At 51.8% G+C, this 18,644-nt stretch overlaps 1 protein-coding gene across 1 annotated transcript in view; it reads left to right on the top strand.

Moving 5' to 3' along the window:
- The window catches only part of LOC131570211 (zinc finger protein 239-like), a 73,299-nt gene extending 63,683 nt beyond the window's left edge, over positions 1 to 9,616 (top strand). The window contains exon 4 of the mRNA XM_058822553.1: positions 9,028 to 9,616. Coding sequence (XP_058678536.1) covers positions 9,028 to 9,616 — 589 coding nt within the window. The remainder of the gene's footprint in view (positions 1 to 9,027) is intronic.
- Positions 9,617 to 18,644: the final 9,028 nt, after the last annotated feature.

Genomic DNA, 18,644 nt, shown 5'->3' with positions numbered 1-18,644 from the left:
GTTTTTCCCAAACCAGGATTTCCCATTCCCAAACCTTGGCTGAATGGAGGAGGAGAAGGCTACAAGGAAGAGGAAGATGCCCTGGGACACCCAGGCAGGTGAGGAGGAAGTCAGTGCCTCTTTCCCCCTCTCTCCTGCTCCATCTCCCAGCCCAAATAGCCTCTGTTGCCTTCTGGATCAAGGCAGGCGACCTGGTTCTGAGGATCAGCACGACAGCCCACTCTCCAGGGCCGTTCGGGCCAATGACACACGCAAACATCAATATGATGGACGGTCAAAAGGCGTTTATTACTTCTTCTCATGGGGTCTTATAGTCTAAGGTGTCTCTGCGTCAAAAGGGAACCCGTGGGCGTTCCGGCTGCTCCCAGGCCGAGCAGCATTGCGATAGTTATACCTGTCATTATTTCTCTTTTGTGGATCCGGCTGGGTCCCTCAAGAAGATGGTACACTTCTTCGTCTGAGTGGTACAGGACCCTAGGAACAATCAGAACTTGGACACAGAAGTCGATAGAGTCATTGAATTTGGGAAGGAACACACAAGGACTCATCCAGATTGCTGGCAAACCCACATCCTAGATGCGGATGGGACTGCCCACTTGTTGTTTTTCCTGTTAGGCTTGACAATTTTGGTGCAGTTGTTTCCTTTCGGCCTAGCTAGGGTTGCATTGCCAAAGCATCTGCCTCGGCCTGTGACTTTACTCAGGGTGATTCCTTTGAGAGGGGTACCCCATCTGCACTGGTGAGGGGCGTCGGCTGAGGAATAACTGAAGGGAGTGTTTAGAGCGACTCCTTCGTAAAAGGGGGGTTTGACATCGTAACAAAGCCAGCAGGAGTCAGTTAGGTTAGGGTTGGATTCGTTCAGGGATACAAAGGTAGCTTCTAACATACGAAGGATTGGGTCTGAGTCTGACTCGGTTAAGCGGCTCATCTGAAAGGTTTCCGCTTGGCCGGTCGGGACATTGCTGACCCCTGTGGGTAAGGTTTTGGGGTAGGTTACGTTTCTCCCTTTTGGCACGCTTTTAATCGCTTTGTTGGGTCCGACCGCTCAGGGTGCCGATGGCTGGAGCCTGATAATTTGCACGTTCACCCTCTCTTTTGACCCTTGAAGGACTACTGTCCACGTTCTGCCTATGGCCCAGCTAGGGTGATCTGGCTGCAAGACCGTCATGTTGTAATCAGTGCATGCCCGAAATCTAGGGATTTTATATCGGTTTCAATGGAAGTTTTCGTGAAAGAAGAAGGGTGTTTTGCAGCCGATGGGTGCCCAGGTGAACTGTAAGAATTTGTCTGGCTCTTGTGGATCCCACGCAGGCCCCGACGGTCTGGCATCTGTAACTATGGTTCCGCAGCCCCAGTGCCCACAATATCCCCACCCTGGGTGATTGCAGTAGCTTTTCCCATGGTTTGAAGCTGGGCACCAGTAGGATAGGTACAAGTGTGTGACATGTAGGGAATAAGGGTTTATCCTTGGCTGTCCCGGAAACAGGTCGGTGATGCGGAGCACAAAGGATGGGGTGTTTGGTGTGGTGATGTCTCTGAGTGCTTTGCCACTACTAAGGTGTTGCATGACCCACCTGAAGGGCTGATGGGGGTAGTGATCTGGGCTGGCTTACCCTCTGGCGACAAGCCCCAACAGCAAAAGCACATAGAAACACCATTGATGCTTGGGTCTCACCCGTGCGGGTCTTTCCGGTGCTGCCTGACGCCTTGGTGGTCTGTCGCTTTCGTCTGGAACTGGGATGTACACGTCACAAGGACGTCCCACGAGCATGTCCTGTAAACAAAGACTCGCAATTCTTGTCAGTCTCATTCTGCTCGCTATGGTGGTCCGGTTTAATCGACTTAAGTGGACACCACCTGATTTTGCCGTCCTTTTTGACAGCTGCATACCCTCGCCCCGTGAGCATCAGCCTCCAACCCCGTTCCCACTCGCCTAGCTCGTTTCTAATTACCACCTGTGGGCCCTCTTCTAGCGTTCGAGTGGCCCAGTGTTTTTGGCAAAGCCCTCTGCTTTTGCCAACACTTCTAACTTGGTTTTCAGGGTCTGGTTTGCTCTCTCTACTATGGCCTGCCCGGTACTGTTATATGGGATGCCTTGCACTATCGTGATGCCCTATTTCGAGGCGAATTCCTGTACTGGTTTGGAGGTGAAATTGGAGCCATTGTCCGTTTTAATCTGCTTGTTGATACCAAGCCAAGCCATGGCTGTCAGCCAGTTCTGAATTGTGGCTTTGGAGTTAGTTTTGGGGTGCTGTGTGGCTATGATCGTCCCGCTATAAGTGTCCACTGTCACTGCAAGCCATGCTCGGGGCTTCAGCAGTTGACATAAGGTGAAGTCCGACTGCCAGATTTCTGAGGGCTTGAGACCTCTCGGGTTGACCCCGCAGGTCCAAAGGGGTGACTTCTGGCAATGAGGGCAGGTGGCTACCACATGTTTCGCGTCCGCTGTCGAGATTTCGCATCTCTTCGCCAGTGCTTTGGCTCCGATGTGGAGCGACTCGTGCAGTCGACGAGCTCTTTGCAAGGTCCAAACGCCTTTTGCTGCGGCGTCCGCTTTGACGTTGCCAATCTGGAAGTAACCTTTGACTGGGTCATGGCTGTTGATGTGGATGACTGACACGGTGCCCTGTCGCGAGGAGAGTGCTTCTTCCAGCATTAGGGCTGCTGCAGATGTTGACACTCCTGGTCCTGCCATGGCTAGGCAGAGCCTTGCCACGAATATAGAGTCCGTTATGATGTTGAGGTGTTTGTCTTGGAAGAGTCCGCACGCCAAAACCACTGCTGCTGCCTCCCGTTGTTGCACTGACAGTGTGGGGTCACACGCTTTGACGCAGTGCCATTGCTCTCCTGCCTGCCACACTGCTGCTGCGGTTGAAGTTGTGGAGGAAGCGTCTGTGAAGACCATTGGTCCCGGCTGCGGTTTGTCCTTGACCTTCGGTGGCATGTCCATGTCGACTACAGTCAGCAGCTGAGTCCAGGTGGCTTGGAGGAGTAGGAGATTTCTCCTCCGGAGCCAGAGAGAGCAAGGGCCAGGTACTCCAATATTGTGCCTGACTCCGTGGTCGGCTGCTTCGAAACGGAAGGTGGATGCTTGTTGGCTCGGTCCCTAGGTGTTTCAAGGCGAGTCTCCTGCCTTTCATGATGAGGCTGGCGATGCATTCGATTCCTGGGGAAAATGCACAAGCGGGTCTTCCGAGGACCACCTATTGGATTGGCCGGGCCTTTTCAGCAAGTCCTTGGGCCAGTGCTCCCACTCCCCCCTTCAGTGTAAAGTGGACGTACAGGTCCAGTGGCATGGCTGGGTTCCACCTGGCAAGTGTGCCAGTGGACATCTGGTTTTCGATGAAGTCGAGGGAGCTCATTGCTTGCGGTGTCAGCTCCTTGGGTTCCCAGGGGTGCTTTCCTTTCAGAGGGTCCATGACCTCGGGAGGAATCAGGACAATGTTGTGAAGCCATTGCAGCGATCCCACCAGGCGTTGCACGTCGTGGAGCGTCTTGACGTCTCAGTTGACCTTCATCTCGGGGGTGTCACGTAGGAGCTTGTAATTCCTACTCCCAGGAAGGTCACGCAGGGTCCTCTCTTGATCTTTGCACTCGCGATCTCAAAGCCGTTGGCCTGAGGGGTCTCCGTGATTGTGGACACCAGGTGATCTATTTGGCTTGTTGATGGTGCTGTGACTAGGATGTCATCCATGTACTGAATGATGGTTGCGGTGGGATAGGAGTGTCGGACTGGCATTAGTGCTTTGTCCACGGTGATTTGGCATATGGTCGGGCTGTCAACCAGGCCTTGGGGAAGCACTCTCCATTGGAAGCGAAGGTTGGGCCACTCGCCATTTCGAAACGCCACGGAAAAGGCGAATCGTTCCCTGTCCTCAGGGTGCAGGGGTATCGAAAAGAAACAGTCCTTGATATCCAGTACTGCGCACGGCTGCCTTCGGGGATGGCTGAGTTTGCGGGTAGCAGTGTCTGGACTGGACCCATGGGTCGGATCGTCTTGTTCACTTCTCTCAGGTTGCGGACGAGGCGATAGCCTTCTCCGGACCTTTTGGGGATCGCAAATACGGGGGTGTTCCATAGGCTGGTGGAGGGTTCTACGTGACTCTTTTGCATTTCGCGGTTGACCAGTTCCAGCAAGGCTGCCATTCGAGGCTCTGTCAGGGGCCACTGCTCAACCCATACAGGGTCTGATGATTTCCAAGTCAATTTGATTGGCAGCGGAGGGTGTACGGCAGTGGCCCTCAGGATAAATTTGCAATCCCCCGGGGCCGGGATGCTAGGAGTGAGGGTGCTGCCAGGGAAAGCTGTGCCGGCTGGGGACAGCTCGCTGAGTTGCTGCCCTTCCCCGGAAGCCTGGGCTAACGCGGTCGTCCTGCCATTCCTGCTTAAATACAATCCGCCCCGCCCCATCATAAAGCATGCGGCTTATTTGCGTAATATCAAAAGTGAGCAGATCGTTATTGCTAGAAAGGTCATCCTCAAGAGTGGGTACTACAGCTGAGTTGATCCCTATTTCTGAAACCGCTTTGGCTTCTTTTGGGTTAACTGGGGTATATGCCCTTTGTTGGTTTCCCTGCGCTCCGGCAACCCCCACCGGGAAAGCATGCATGGAGGCTGCCGGTGCCCGATCCCCACAGGCTGCTTTTATTTTTCCCCAATCGGTGAGTTTGTGTTGCGATTGTTTCCCGATATTGTTTAAAGCTTTATTCAGTTTCGCTCGAAACCGCATTAATTCTGCTCTCTCGGTTTCCGAGTCCCAGCCGGACTCGGTCGGCTCTTCTGAGCTGTCTGAGCAGCTGTTACTTGACTCTGAGCCGGAAGCTGACTGCCGGTACACTTCCAGCGCTCCGTGCCGTCTTGTTCGGCTTCGACCTCGCTCCTCCCTTTGGGGGTGGTGCCGCTCCCTCCCCCTGGGGTCCCCCCGCCTCCTGCTGGGGGAGGTCCTTACCCTATAAGGACCTAATTTGAATAGAGCGCTCTGGTTGGTTTTACGCTCCTCCACGGGGGCCGCCCCTTCTCCCTGCTCGTCTGCGCATGCGTTGTTAAGCAGGCTGACTGCGTTTCCGCCTCCCGCCTCCTCCCTTCCGCTCTCGCCATGTGGTTCGGGGCCATTTTTAAACGCACATGGCGGGGGCAAGTTTTTACTGATCATGGCGGGGTCTGACAATCCGGCCTCGCTCCGCGCCTCCTCTGCGAGTCCCTGCCAGAAGCATCGCGCGCGCTGCTCTGCCTCCTGCGCCGGATCGGCGGCCGGCGGGGAAGAGACGGATAGAGAAACCGCGTTTTTTTCAGACGGTTCCGCGGGAGGACTAGGACCCGGCAGGCTCCACAGGAAGGTCGGGGGGTCCCCTGGGGGTTCCGGGGGGTCTCCTGGGGGCTCCGGGGGGTCTGGGCTCAAGCTCAGGAAAGGGTGGAACGCGCCCGGCCCCCGCATATTCCCGCCTTCAATCCGATCACTCTCAGAGGCGGTCTGCGTCGCGGCCCCCACCCCCGGCTTTGGTGTAGCTAATAAACGTGTACGCGCGGCTTCCCGCGTCTCCTGTTCTTCTAACATCTTGCGTAGGGCCTCTTCTACTTTCCCCCACGCTTTGAGGTTTTTACCACTGCCTGCGGACTTAGAGTCCTCTGCTGAGGCGGCAGTGCACTTCTCCCGCGCTTCCCAATGTATTTACCGGACGTTCGATTGTCCCCAGCTCTAGGAGCCTTGCAATAGCAAGATTAGAGTTCCTGAGCTCACCTTTAATTCCCCATTGCTCATGAGCCTGACTTACGACCTTCGCTGTGGATTCCATGGTCCACGCTGGTCTGGAGGCGTCCCTCCCGCTGTGGTCAGACCTGCTGCCACAGCCGCTGTCCTCTGTCCAGGAGAATCCCCGTTCCCCAGGCGCAGATCGCTTTCCCGGGTTTCGGGCACCAAATGTTGCCTTCTGGATCAAGGCAGGCGACCTGGTTCTGAGGATCAGCATGGCGGCCCACTCTCCAGGGCTGCTCGGGCCAATGACACACCCAGACATCAATATGATGGACGGTCAAAAGGCCTTTATTACTTCTTCTCGTGGGGTCTTATAGTCTAAGGGGTCCTCTACGTCAAAAGGGGGTTTGTCCTTCTTATCTATGGTTAGTAAGGAATGGAAAAGTACTGGATAAGGAATGGAAAGTTACTGGCACTACTGTTAGTGGGGCCACATTCCTAGGGTAATCTCTTATTTTAGAGGAACAAAGGGTCCTGGCTTTATGCGACATCGCATGATCTTCTGCAGAGCCTTTCCCTATCTACCACAGCAGACAACTGATACCTTAGGTTTTAAGTTTTTCTATTGTGTTTTGGTGTGCAGCTTTTAGCTGTATATTAAGTGTTACTAATATCTTTTCACAGAGTGGTGAAGACAAAACAATCCTGTTCTAGCTGGAGACTCAAGGACAATCTCTTCAAACTTCAGGCCCAAAGCATAAACAACATGAAAAGAGGAGGGCAGGCAAGCAAGCAAGGAAGACAAAACTTCATCATTTGAAGCTATTGAAGCTATTAATTGGGCAGTTAACTCCTATATATAAATGTAATAAAATTTACAAAAATGTGAGATCTCGTGACCAAGCCCTCTTTTGCTCCCATCTCAGAGCCATCCAGGCAGAGCCACATCTGTGGCTCCAGTACTCCCAGGGTGTGACCTTTGAAGGTACTTCAATAAATATCTAATTTACTCCACTTAACTCCGTCTGGCCTCTATTCCATCTCCTTAAGGCATCACAACACTCCAGGAGCCGGAATGTGGAGGAGTGAGTGCAGTGTATGAAAACAAACTGCAGCTTCTCCCTCCTGCCCTTCAGTCTCAGAACCAGCCTTCAAGGTGCAGAACTCATTTCTGGGCTAAAGAGACTGATGGGGGTACGGGCATCATGAAGTCACCCCAGGACACGCCCTTGTCAGGGTCAGGGGGTTCCGACCCCGCCTCATCTCCGGGCTGCCGGGGGTCTCCCAGCTCCGGTATCGCCCCTTCCCTTCTCCCCGCCCCCGGGGCTCCCCTGTTCCACAGCCCTGGCTCTCAAAGGGATCCCCAAAACCAATGTCCTGCCCCGTTTGTACCGGGCCATCCCCATGTGGACCCGCCGGGACCCCCCTGAGGGGTGATCGCAGCTCCTCTGCCCCAGAAAAAGCTCCTCTTAGGGAGCCCGGAGATATCCGGGGCTCGAGTCCGGGTTCTGCTGGCTCTGAACACTCACCAAAAAAATCCTGCGGGAGACCCCTGGCTGGAGTTATTTAGGAATTTAGCTACTTGAGCTGGGCTTTTTCTGGGACTTTCAGCAGCCTTGTGTTCCTCACCTTGGAGTGAATGAACCTCGTCAGTCTTGCTGGTATCATTTCCTCCCTTTCCTCCAGTGATTTTAACAAACTTTTCAAGGAAGGACAAGAAAATATTTTCTTTTTCCCTGGCCATCCACAAAAGCCATTTTCCTCATAAGTTCTCCCATAAGTTCCCCAGGATGAAGGAGGGACTGTGTCCAAGTTTCCAAGAGTTCTTCCAGAAAGAAACACAATCTCCTCAGAGGAAGGAACCATGCTGTTGTCAAAGGCACTTGGGGTCAAAGAACAGTGCCTGAACTCACTGTGCCAAAATATTGTTGCAATATGGTTAAGAATACTGGTAGAGAGATGCCTCTGCACCAATTAAGGTGCTAACGAGACCAAATCCAAACTAGATTTTATTAAACAGTAAATGTGAGGTAGAGAGAGAGATCGAAAAAAGGGAAAAGGAGGGGAGAGCAAGTGAGTGACAGGGACAGAGTGGAGCAGGGCAAGTGTGACATTGTCCCCTGTGTGTGTGTTGCCATCCCACGGTGGGGGTTTTACACCTGAGCCAGTTTGGGTAAGGGGGGTGGTGTTCACCCCCTGAGCAGGGATTACCCCACTGTTTCAGGGTGCAATGTAAGATGTAACCAAATGCATGTTTTCAATCACCATCTTCATCAACTCTTATAAACAGGTGGGGCAGTGTTCTTTATCTCTTCCATGACTCAGCCCTGATAACGCCCTCCAAGGGAGATATCTTCTGTGAATGTGCCATTGAGTGTCAATGCAGGACTGATAAAATTCCATCATCCCATTGTGTGATGCACCGCCCAGGGGGAGGATCCAAGCATTCCTACATGAATATAATCTGAGTCTTGCAAGCCCAGGAGCACCTTGCCTACTGGATTCCCAGAGGACAAGAGCTCCATTACCACCACTGGACCTTCAGAGGAAGACCAGACCCTTCTACAGGATCACTGCTTTGACAAAATCACGTTCATCACTCCAACAGGACTGCACCCACCATTTAATGGGACTGCTGCCACCACCCTGACTACCAGGGTGTCAGGTTATATCCTGACTCTGTCAGTTTAAGGCAGTGTTTCTGTATCATTGCCTTGGTCCTAATTTTCTTATTAAATTGTAATTCTGACTTAGACTTTCCCTCATGTTTGCCGTCAAACCAGTACAAAACTCAATGTGCTCATCCCTTGTTTTCCTCCCAAAATAAAATTTCCCATTCCCAAACCTTCACCTGATGGAGGAGAAAGTTGCAAGGAAGAGGAAGATGCCCTGGGACACCAGGCAGATGAGGAGGAAGTCAGTGCCCCTTTCCCCCTCTCTCCTGCTCCATCTTCCAGCCCCACACAGCCCCCGGCTGCAGGACAACCCTGGTGCCAGTGCCATCCTGCCAGTGATGCACTGGGGGGATCCCCTTCCCTCTGGCATGGAGGCAAATCCCACCCTCTCTTTCTCCTTCCTTCCCCAGGTAAGGAGCTGAGGGTGGAGACCAGGGAGGAAAAATCTCCACATCAGAACCTTGTAAAAGAGGCTGTTTTGAGCGACTCTAGTGCAGAGGAATCCAACATGGAGGAAATGCCACAGAGATCCCACAGGAGGAGGGGCTCCAAAGCCAGCCCAGGATTCTCTGAGGAAGAAAGAACCACCCAGAGCCAGGAAGGGGGACAGAGCTTTAGGCAGAGCTCAGAGATGGTGGTTCATGAGCAGCTTCGTGATAGGGAGAAGCCCCACAAGTGCTTGCAGTGTGGGAAGAGCTTCAAACAGAGCAAGCACCTGGTCAGCCACCACATGATCCACACCAGGGAATGGGCCTACGAGTGTGGGGAATGTGGGAAGGGCTTCAGCTACAAATCCACCCTTGTGACCCACCAAGGCATCCACACTGGGGAGAGGCCCTATGAGTGTTCCCAGTGTCAGAAGAGGTTTCACACCAGCTCCAGGCTCCTCCAGCACCCACAGATTCACTCGGAGGAGAGGCCCTTCTGCTGTCCTGACTGTGGGAAGGGCTTCAACCACAGCTCCCACCTCATCAGGCACCAGCGCATCCACACAGGGGAGAGGCCCTCCCAGTGCGCCACATTTGGGAAGAGGTTTCACACCAGCTCCCATCTCCTCCTGCATGAGCGGATTCACACAGATGAGAGGCCATTTTGCTGTCCTGACTGTGGGAAGGGCTTCAAGCACAACTTCACCCTCATCAGGCACTGGCGCATCCACACTGGTGAGAGGCCCTTTGAGTGTCCCCAGTGTGGGAAGAGCTTCACCCAGAGCTCTCACTTGACAAGACACCAACAGAGCCACCAGTAAGGGAGGCCCTGCAAATGCCCCAGCTGGAGGAACAGCTTCATGCACCGCTCTATCTTCATCATCCATGGGAGAACCCACACTGAGAAGAGCCCTTGTGATCCATTTTCTCTGTGATCCATGCTGGGAAGACACCTGCCTGTCGTCCTGCCCCTGCCCTTGACATGATGTGGGATTGAAGAACATGAGGGTCTGGCCATGGCCCTGTCATTACATTCACTCCAACCTCAGGTTATTGCCAGGGGCAGGAAAGGAACTCTCTATGTCTCTTTCCTTGAGGAGAGGAGTGCCCTTTCCAGGCAGGGGGAAATTGTGGCCAGGGAGACCCAGTAAGTTGTGTTTTAGTTTTCCCTGCAAAGTTTTATTTATCTCTTCTCTTATCAATATTGTTTCTGTTCTGTATGTTTCTTATCTCGTTGGTGTTCCCAAGAATTTGTTTTTATCCCAGCCTGGGATCTTTGCCTTTTGTGCTTTCCATGGGAGGCAGGAGGGCAGTGAGGGCAGAGCAGTTTTAGAAGGAGCAGGAAATTGGTGAATCCCATTCCTGAACCCCGGCCCGTGGAAACCGAGCATCCCAGCTGGTCCCAGCCCTGGTGGCCATGGCAACAGCCTTGGGAGCGGGTCCCTGGCTGGGGCTTTGCGAACCTCTTCCCTCTGGTGCCCAGGGACAGGAGTGGAGGGAACGGCTGCAGCTGAGTCGGGGCAGGCTCAGGTTGGATGTCAGCAAAAGGTTTTTGCCCAGAGGCTGCTGGGGCCCTGCCCAGGCTCTCCAGGGAAGGGTCCCAGCTCCAGGGCTCTCTGAGCTGCAGCAGCGTTTGGACAGCACTGCCAGGCCCAGGCTGGCATTGTTGGGGTGTCCTGTGCAGGGCCAGCAGTTGGACTGGAGGGTCCTGATGGGTCCCTCCCAGCTCAGCCCATTCTGTGGTTCTGGGATCCCATGAGCCTGGGGATGGGGCTGCCAATGGTTGCCATGGCAACCAGTTCTGGCTGCAGGCCTGAGCTGGTGGCCATGGCAACCACCCCTGGCATGGGATATCCATGGAACTGCCAAGGGAATGACCATAGCAAGAGGGGGCTGGTGATGATTGCCATGGAAACTGACCATAGGAACAGGGTGCTGGTGGTGCTTGCTGGCTAAGGATCAGATTTGTCACAGGCCATCACAGGGGTTCCCTGGGGACTTTCCAAGAGTCTCCAGGCTGTTCCAGAGCTGAAATGTCACAGGCAGAGACAGGGGTTCCATGGACACCTGCCAGGCATTTCTGGGGATGGTGAAGAGCCCTGTGGTCAGAGGGAGTCACAGCCATTCCATGGTGATATCCCAGGGGACCTTGGGCTGCAAAGGCACCGATCTGTCACAGGCACTCTCTGCGGCTCTATGGCGACATCCCAGGACTCCCCTGGCTACCAAAGAGCTGGGGTGTCCCAGACACTCACAGGGGTTTCTGTCATGGGCACAGTGAGACCTTCAGGCAAAATTTATTAGGGAAACTCCTGTTGGGTCACAACGTGCAGAAAGGATTCCCAATAGCCCCCATAGATCCCCAAATGTCACCATTGAATCAGAGATGACACAGATTCAGATCAGAAGGCTAAGGGATAAAAGCCACCTGTTTTTTCAACCCTGTTCTTTTATACCTTGGTTTGCTACAGGTGGACCTCACTGGTCATTTAATCAACACATTTCACATGATTGGCCAATTAAGACAACACCCTTCAGTAAACAATTTTATGGAAAAAAGCCAACTTATTCCAAACATTGTCAGCCAAGTGTTTCCGCAAAAATCCACTCAGATAAAACCATTTATTGATGTTCATTTTATGTTGGGCCTTTCTTGGGGTTCCCTGGATGGGGGAATCCCTCCTGTAGCAGTTCTATGCCAGGTAAAAAGAGATGCATGGGACTTTTTCAGTCTTCAGCTTCTTGTTTATTGTTATCTCATCTAAAGTTTTGCATTGCTGTCCACACCAGGCTCAGTACACTGGAAAAGCACTGCAAAATGGCCCCAAAACATACAGTTTCAAGCTCTTTTAACATTGTCTCATCCAATAAACACTTGAAAGGTGCATTATTTCTACTTATCTACCAATAACTCATCCCTTGACTGTCCATATAACCTCTGCACTGTGCTTTCCATGACCAATCACCCTGTGCTACCAACAGTGCAGAAAATAGAGCAGATGAAGAAGACAGGGACTACACCCCAATTCCTCCATCTTGCTTCCTATCTACACCATACTAACAACCCCAAACACCTAAATTTCTCACCCAAGGAACATACTATAGTACTCCCTATTACCTATTTCACACTTTGGTAAATTCTAATCTATCTCAATGTCTTGGAAATCCTCTCCATGGGGATTGAAAGGCAGTGTTTCTCTGGGCGTCAGGACCCCTCAGAGCAGAGAAATATTCCCTGTGCCTTGGATTCCCACACGTTTAACCTAAAATCCTTTAACCTGTTTTGCGGAGAAAAGAAGAAACCTCACAACTTTATAAAAGTTGTAAAGCCCGGTATGTTTATTTACGACACGCGCCGGACGCAAGTCCCCCAACAAGGCATGCGTACCTCTGAAGACCTCAGGTCGTCTTTTATCCCCCTCCCAAATGCATATGCATACAGTTTCACAATAAGTTCATACATATTCATTCCGCGTGACATTTAGCACTAGTTCTTCTTTATCAGAGGAATTCCTAGGTCTGGGGCAGATCGACCTTGCGGTAATTTCTGTTTTTCTTTCTCTGTCTCCTTGCTGTCTCTGGAATGCGGCTTTTCTTTCAGCTTTGGCCCTACAGACCTCTCACCTCTTCCAGGCACTTCACCTAATTCAGAATGGATCTCCACTCCGTCTCAAACCCTTAATATGTGAAGTTGCCCAAAAATGTTCCAGGTAAGTAGGATTAGAAGGAAGAGAAAGAGAGAACAACATAAAGACAGAAGATCCATAGAACATCATGCACATAGGTACCAACTGCTGGGGTTCCAGCATCGCAAAGAGAGGAACCACAGGAGAAGGCAGGATCCAGACCCTGGACTGCCCTCAAGCCCCGGCTTTTAACCCCCTGCTCCTTCATGGGCCCACCCCTAGGGTGAGACTGCTAGTTGCATGTCCAATCAGAGCCATGGTAGGCACCAGCAGCTGGTGTGTGATTGATTGACAGCTCAGCCAATCAGAACTATGTTAGCACTGCCCGTACTGTGTGACTGACAGCTCTGCCAGGCCAGGGCTGGGGGTGGGGTTCTGTCCCACCACAAACCAAGGCCTGACCCAGCCCTGGCCCCACATGGGCATTCTGAGCATCCCAAGGTGTCTCGGGACATCAATCTCATCCAGCCTCTGACAGCAACCACAATGAATCTCATGGAATCAAGGGTCAGTTGTGACCTCATGGTGCCTCATGGAATCAAGCAGACCACTGTGCAACTCAGGGGCAGTATGGATGCAAGGGTCAAAAATCAAACACTGGGGCCCATAGAAGCAAGGAACCATTGTGACACAGCGGGGCCGCATGGAGCCAAGGGCCCTTGTGACTCTGTTGAGGGTCATGAAACCAAGAAGCCATTGTGACCCTGCAAGACTTCATGGAATCAAGGAGAATACTGTGACAGTGTGGGGACCCATGAAATCAAGGAACCATGTAACAGGTCTGCCTGCTTTGACCTCCTGGGGGCTGTTTGACAGGTCCCACTGAATTTGACATGTCAAGGGCCACTTCTCATCTGACTGTGAAGCACTGGGGCTCTGTGCTTTCCTTCCTATGGAAAAGAGCTCTCTTTCTTGTCTAGGCTTCTATGCCTGAAATTAGGATTCCACCTCTAAAATTCCCTTTATGCAAGGGTTTCTCCAAAACAAAATCTGCCAATACAGTCAAGTGTGGCAAGACTCAGCCTCTGGTGACTGCCTCTCATCTGCCCCGGTGCTCAGTTGTTTCCTTTCTATGGAGACCATTGTGACAATGTGGGGGGTTGTGGAGCCAAAGGGCATTGTTACACTGTAGGAACTTGTGGAACCAAGGGAATCATTGTGACACTGTGAGTACCATGGATCCAAGGGGCCATTATGACACTGTGGAGACTTGAGGAACTATGGGGGCCATTGTGACACTTTGGGGTCTTCCGAAATGCAGGGAATATTGTGACACTGCAGAGTACAACGGATCCAAGGGACCATTGAGACACTGTGGAGCCTCATGGAACCAAGGACATCACTGTGGTTCTGTTGGGCTGTATGGTCCCAAGGGGCCAATGTGAAGCCACAGGGCTTTGTGGAACCAAGAGACAATTGTAGCATTTCAGGGCCTCATGGAGCCAAAGGGTCATTGTGATCCGGCAGGGCACCATGGATCCGTGGAGAAAATTGTGGCATTGCAAGGCCCCATGGAATCATGGAGACCATTGTGACCCTGCAGGGCCTCATGGAGGGAAGGGGCCATTGTGACACTATGGGAAGTTGTGGAGCCAAGGGGATCATTGTGGTACCACTGGAGCCCATGGAACCAAGGGGCCATGGTGACACAGAGGAGCTTCATGGAACCAATAGATAATTATGATAGCCTGGGCTTTTGGAACCATGGAGACCATTTAGATCCCTAAAGACTTGTGTAACCAAGGGGCCATTATGACACCAGAGGGCATCATGGAAGCAAGAGAACCACTGTGACACTGCAGGGCCCTGTGGAACCAAGGGAACATGAAATAGGTGTGCCTGCCTTGGACTCCCAGGGTTCACCTGACAGGTCTGGCCGACCTTGGAATGTGGAAGGCCACTCCCATCTGCCCCTGAAACACTGGGGCTCTGGGCTTTCCTTTGTATAGAAAAGAACTCTCCATCTTTTCCAGGTATCCATGGCCAAAACTTGGATTCCACCTCCAAATTTCTCTGTATCCAAGGAATACTGCCAGACAAAAGTTGCCAGGACAGAGAGGTCTGGCTGGTCTTTGATTCCTGAGTGCCAGCACTTACCTGTTTTGCAAACACTGGAAAGGGCTCTGTGCTTTTCTTTTTGTGGAAGAATAACATCCGTCTTCGCCAGGCACAAATGTCTGAAATTAGGATTCCACATCCATAATTTCAAATATCCAAGGGGTGGTCCAAGCAAACACGCCAGGACAGACAGGTCAGGCTTGCCTTGGCCTCTGGTGGTTGCCATGCATCAGCTTCTGAAACATGGGGGCTCCGTGGCTTTCTTCCTATGGAGACCAATGTGACACTTGGGAGCCTTGTGAAATGAAGGGGCCATTGTGACACTGCAGAGCACCATGGATCCAAGGGACATTGTGACACTGTGGAGCCTCAGGGAACCAAGGACATCATTGTGGCTCTGTTGGGCTGCATGGTCCCAAGGGACCATTGCAAATCAGCAATGTGAGAATTAGCCCAGCTGTACTCAGAGTCAGCCAGATTTTACCCCAAAAGAACTGGGCGTGAGTTTCAAGTCCTAGGAGTCATTCAAAGAACAAATTAAAATCAATCATGAGGTGGATCATTAACAATTTTCCAGATGCCTCTGCTGATGAAATCCATACCACTGAATTTTGCGACTCAGTGGGAGTTGATCTGTATAATTTTTGTTCAAAAGGGACCCCATTGCACCCTGCGTGCTCCCCATCTTCCACACCACACTTGACCAGCAAGCAGTGTGTTGAAAACTCAATCCGTTGGTAACTCCTAACTCGGGAACTCCCCTCAAACCTGCCTTTCTCAAACCTTTAATGATGGTCCAAGATGGCAATGGCCATGCTGTCTTGGAGCATCATGCCCTGGAGACTCAAGACAGAACGAGCCAAAATATGGCTCAGGAGCCTGACCACCCTCCCACCATCTTGGCTCCTCCACTTCCTGCTACCACAACTTTCGCCTCTGCCCTGAAAAAAGCTCCAGACTCCAACCACACAACTACGGGTCCTGCCCTCACTGTCAATCATTCCCTCTCCACACTGGACCATGCCTCCAGTTAAGGAAGGAGACTGGCACATAGCCTCAAAATTCCTCATTGCCCTGTTATGTTATGAAAAAAGGGGGCAGAATCCCAGGTATCAGCTACTGGTTTGCAGGGAAATCAAGGATTTTTGTATCTAAAGACCATAGGAAGGACTTACCTTGCTTTAATGACCTAATGAGGGCCATGTTTACAGCACATGTCTCAACAACCTATGATTTAAAATATATTATGTTGTTGTCACCTACAGAATACACCCGGTGGGAAGTGGGGTGGAAGTGTTTATTATGCTAATAGCAATGACTATGCTAATAATGAAGCAAGGGCGGAATTGAAAATCAACTATCTAGCTGGAGAATGACAACACAGCCTACCAGATGATCAAGCAGTAGGTATCGCCAGAGAAGTATTGAATAATATCAAAGAGATGGCTTTGAAAGCTTTAATCCAGGTATCAGATGGTAGCACCCCCAATTTGAAATACTTTGGGTGGCTGCAGCTAAAGCTCTAGGACAATCAGACCATCCTGGGTGTCTGTTAAGTAAGAAAACCAATGCTACCTACCTCACAATGAGTGGCCTGCTCTCAGACATAGAGACCATCAGACGTGCAACCTTGCAGAACAGTGATAGAGTTTTTACTCTGGGCACATGGGCATGGCTGTGTAGACTCTGAGGGCATGTGTTGCATGAACCTCTCCAGCCACAGCGAGTCAATCCACAAGAGCATTCAAGTACTGAAGGAAGGGTTCAAGAAGCTTCAAGTGGAAAACAACGACTGGTTAAATAAACTCTTCCAATCCAAGGGACTAAAGGGTTGGAAGATGTTTATCTAAAACAGGACTATTAATTCTCTTAGTGGTTGTTGCTGCATTGTTAATTGTCCCATGTTTGTTTGGATGCTTTTAGAAAGTCTTACAAAATTCTTTCAGTTCCATCTTTGTTGTACAAGAGAAAAGGGGGAAGATACCCAACACAGGATCCTCATGGACTCCTTGGACGAGAGAATTGGAGGCCAGGATGGCACAAAAACCTCTCAGAGACTGAGTGTCGGAAGAAAAATCCATAAAAGTATCTAAAAGTATCCTTAAATCCATAAAGTACCTTAAAAACCTTGAGTATCTCAAAGTGCTAATGAGCCCTACTGAGTGTCAGTGCAAAGCTCTCAAAGGACTCATTAAACCAGAGAATTGGGGCCATGGTTGCACAAACTGCTCACAGAGTCTGTATCAAAAGGGAAACACCAAGTACCTTAAAATAACTAAAGTACCTTGAAGCATTAATGAGCCCCACTGAGTGTCATTAGTGATAAAGGCTCTCCAGGGACTAATTACAGCAGATAATTGGAGGCCATGATTGCACAAAGCTCTCAGAGACTCCAAGGCAAAAGCCAAACCCAAAGTCCTTTGAAAAACCTGCAGTCCCTGCAGGGAGCATGAAGGAGCCCCCAGGGCCATTCCTGAGCAAGGCTCTCCAGGGACTCCTTCCAGCAGATCCTTGAGGGCACTGGGATGTGGGCTAGGGGGAGATGCTGAGGGCAGGACAAGGGGCTGACAGTGCCCAGCCTGGCTGGGGCTGTGCCAGGAGGCCCCAGGGCCTCAGGACAAGGTGTCTCCTCACAGCCCTTGGTGGCACAGACCCTGCTTTGCCCCAGGGCACCAAGATTTGGCTTCTCTTTGTCCCCACCTGTCATCACTGCCTCCAGTTCTCTGCTCTTCCTGGGGCCTGGGGACACTTGCTCAGTCGTGAACCTCAGTGGGACCCATTAAAAGTCCAAGAAACTTTGGAGTTGGATTCTGCCTTGGAGTTCTGGAGAGGTTTCTTCAGCTCCCTCTCAGGGACTGATGTTCAGGACCTGAGCACAAAGCCCCAAAGGCTCATTAAAGTTCTTGTGCTGTGTCTTTGCTGCTGGGCTAGGCTGGGCTCGTGGCACAAAGGCAGCTCTTCTTAACCAAGAAGAGCTTCAAAAGCACATTTCTCTTGATGAGCAGCACTTCTGCCAGCCCAGCAGGACTGGGGCACTGCCTGCAGCCACCCTGGGCACAGCACAGAGGCACAGACAGCTTCAATCAGTCAGGGCTGGGGAGGTGCTGAGAAGTGCCTCGGGCAGAATCACTGCCAGCCCTTGGCACAGGAACCTCTGGCTGCAGGACAATGCAGCTGCAGCTCCTGGAGTGATCTCCTAAAGCTGGAACATCCCCATGCCTACAGACCCTGTGAGTACATTCTCTGATTGTCTCTTGTGCAGAGCAGCCAGGGGTGCCCAGGGCTGTCCTGCAGAGCAGGGTCCTGCAGCCCAGGGCACTGTGCTGGGGCAAGGACTCTGCTGCCTGCCAGGGACAGCTCTCAGCCAGCCCTGGCAGCTGCTCCCAGCACTGAGGGACAAGATCTGGGTGGGAGGAGGCAGCTGGTAAGGCTTGGAAGTATTCTCCTTGTGTGTGGAGGTTGCTGCATTGTTCAGAACTGCTCCCATCCCGGCATTTAACTGCAGAATATTTCCAAGTAGATAATACAGGGAGCACAGCAAGGCAGGGGCTGTATAAAAGGGAAAAATTTATTACCCTACTGCTTTGGGTTGCTGGGATGGAAAATTGCACGTAGATATTTATCTCTCGGTTCATGTTTAGAAAAAATAAATAATTTGATCTCAGCTCTGAATAAAGTAAGCAGTGACAGAAATCAGCACAGGACCCTTCACAGGCAGTGTCAATGTCACTTCTCCAGCCTCCTCAGGGTTCCTGTGATGTTGCCATCAGAGCCTGCAGAGCCAGAGCTGCCCCTGGGCAGGGAGGGGTCTGCAGGGCAGAACTGAGCCCCCAGGGCTGGGCTGGGCTTTGGCAGCACTGGCAGGGCCCAGCCCTGGGCACAGGGAAGCAGCTGCTGGCAGGGACAGCTCCAGGCAGCAGAGCCCTGGGCAGGCAGTCGGGGGAAAGTTCCCACAGGCTGTGCTGGGATATTTCAAGTCCTCTCCAAACCCAACTATTCCATGGTTACTTTTCTTACAGATCCCCATGTCAAGGCACAGAAAATGTCCAACAGCAGCTCCATCAGGTACTTCCTCCTGCTGGCATTGGCAGACACGCGGCAGCTG

The sequence above is a fragment of the Ammospiza caudacuta genome, chromosome 33 (assembly GCF_027887145.1).
Source record: "Ammospiza caudacuta isolate bAmmCau1 chromosome 33, bAmmCau1.pri, whole genome shotgun sequence".
NCBI lineage: Eukaryota > Metazoa > Chordata > Aves > Passeriformes > Passerellidae > Ammospiza > Ammospiza caudacuta.
Note: the sequence above shows the minus strand (reverse complement) of the source record. Positions and strands in the feature narration are given on the sequence as shown.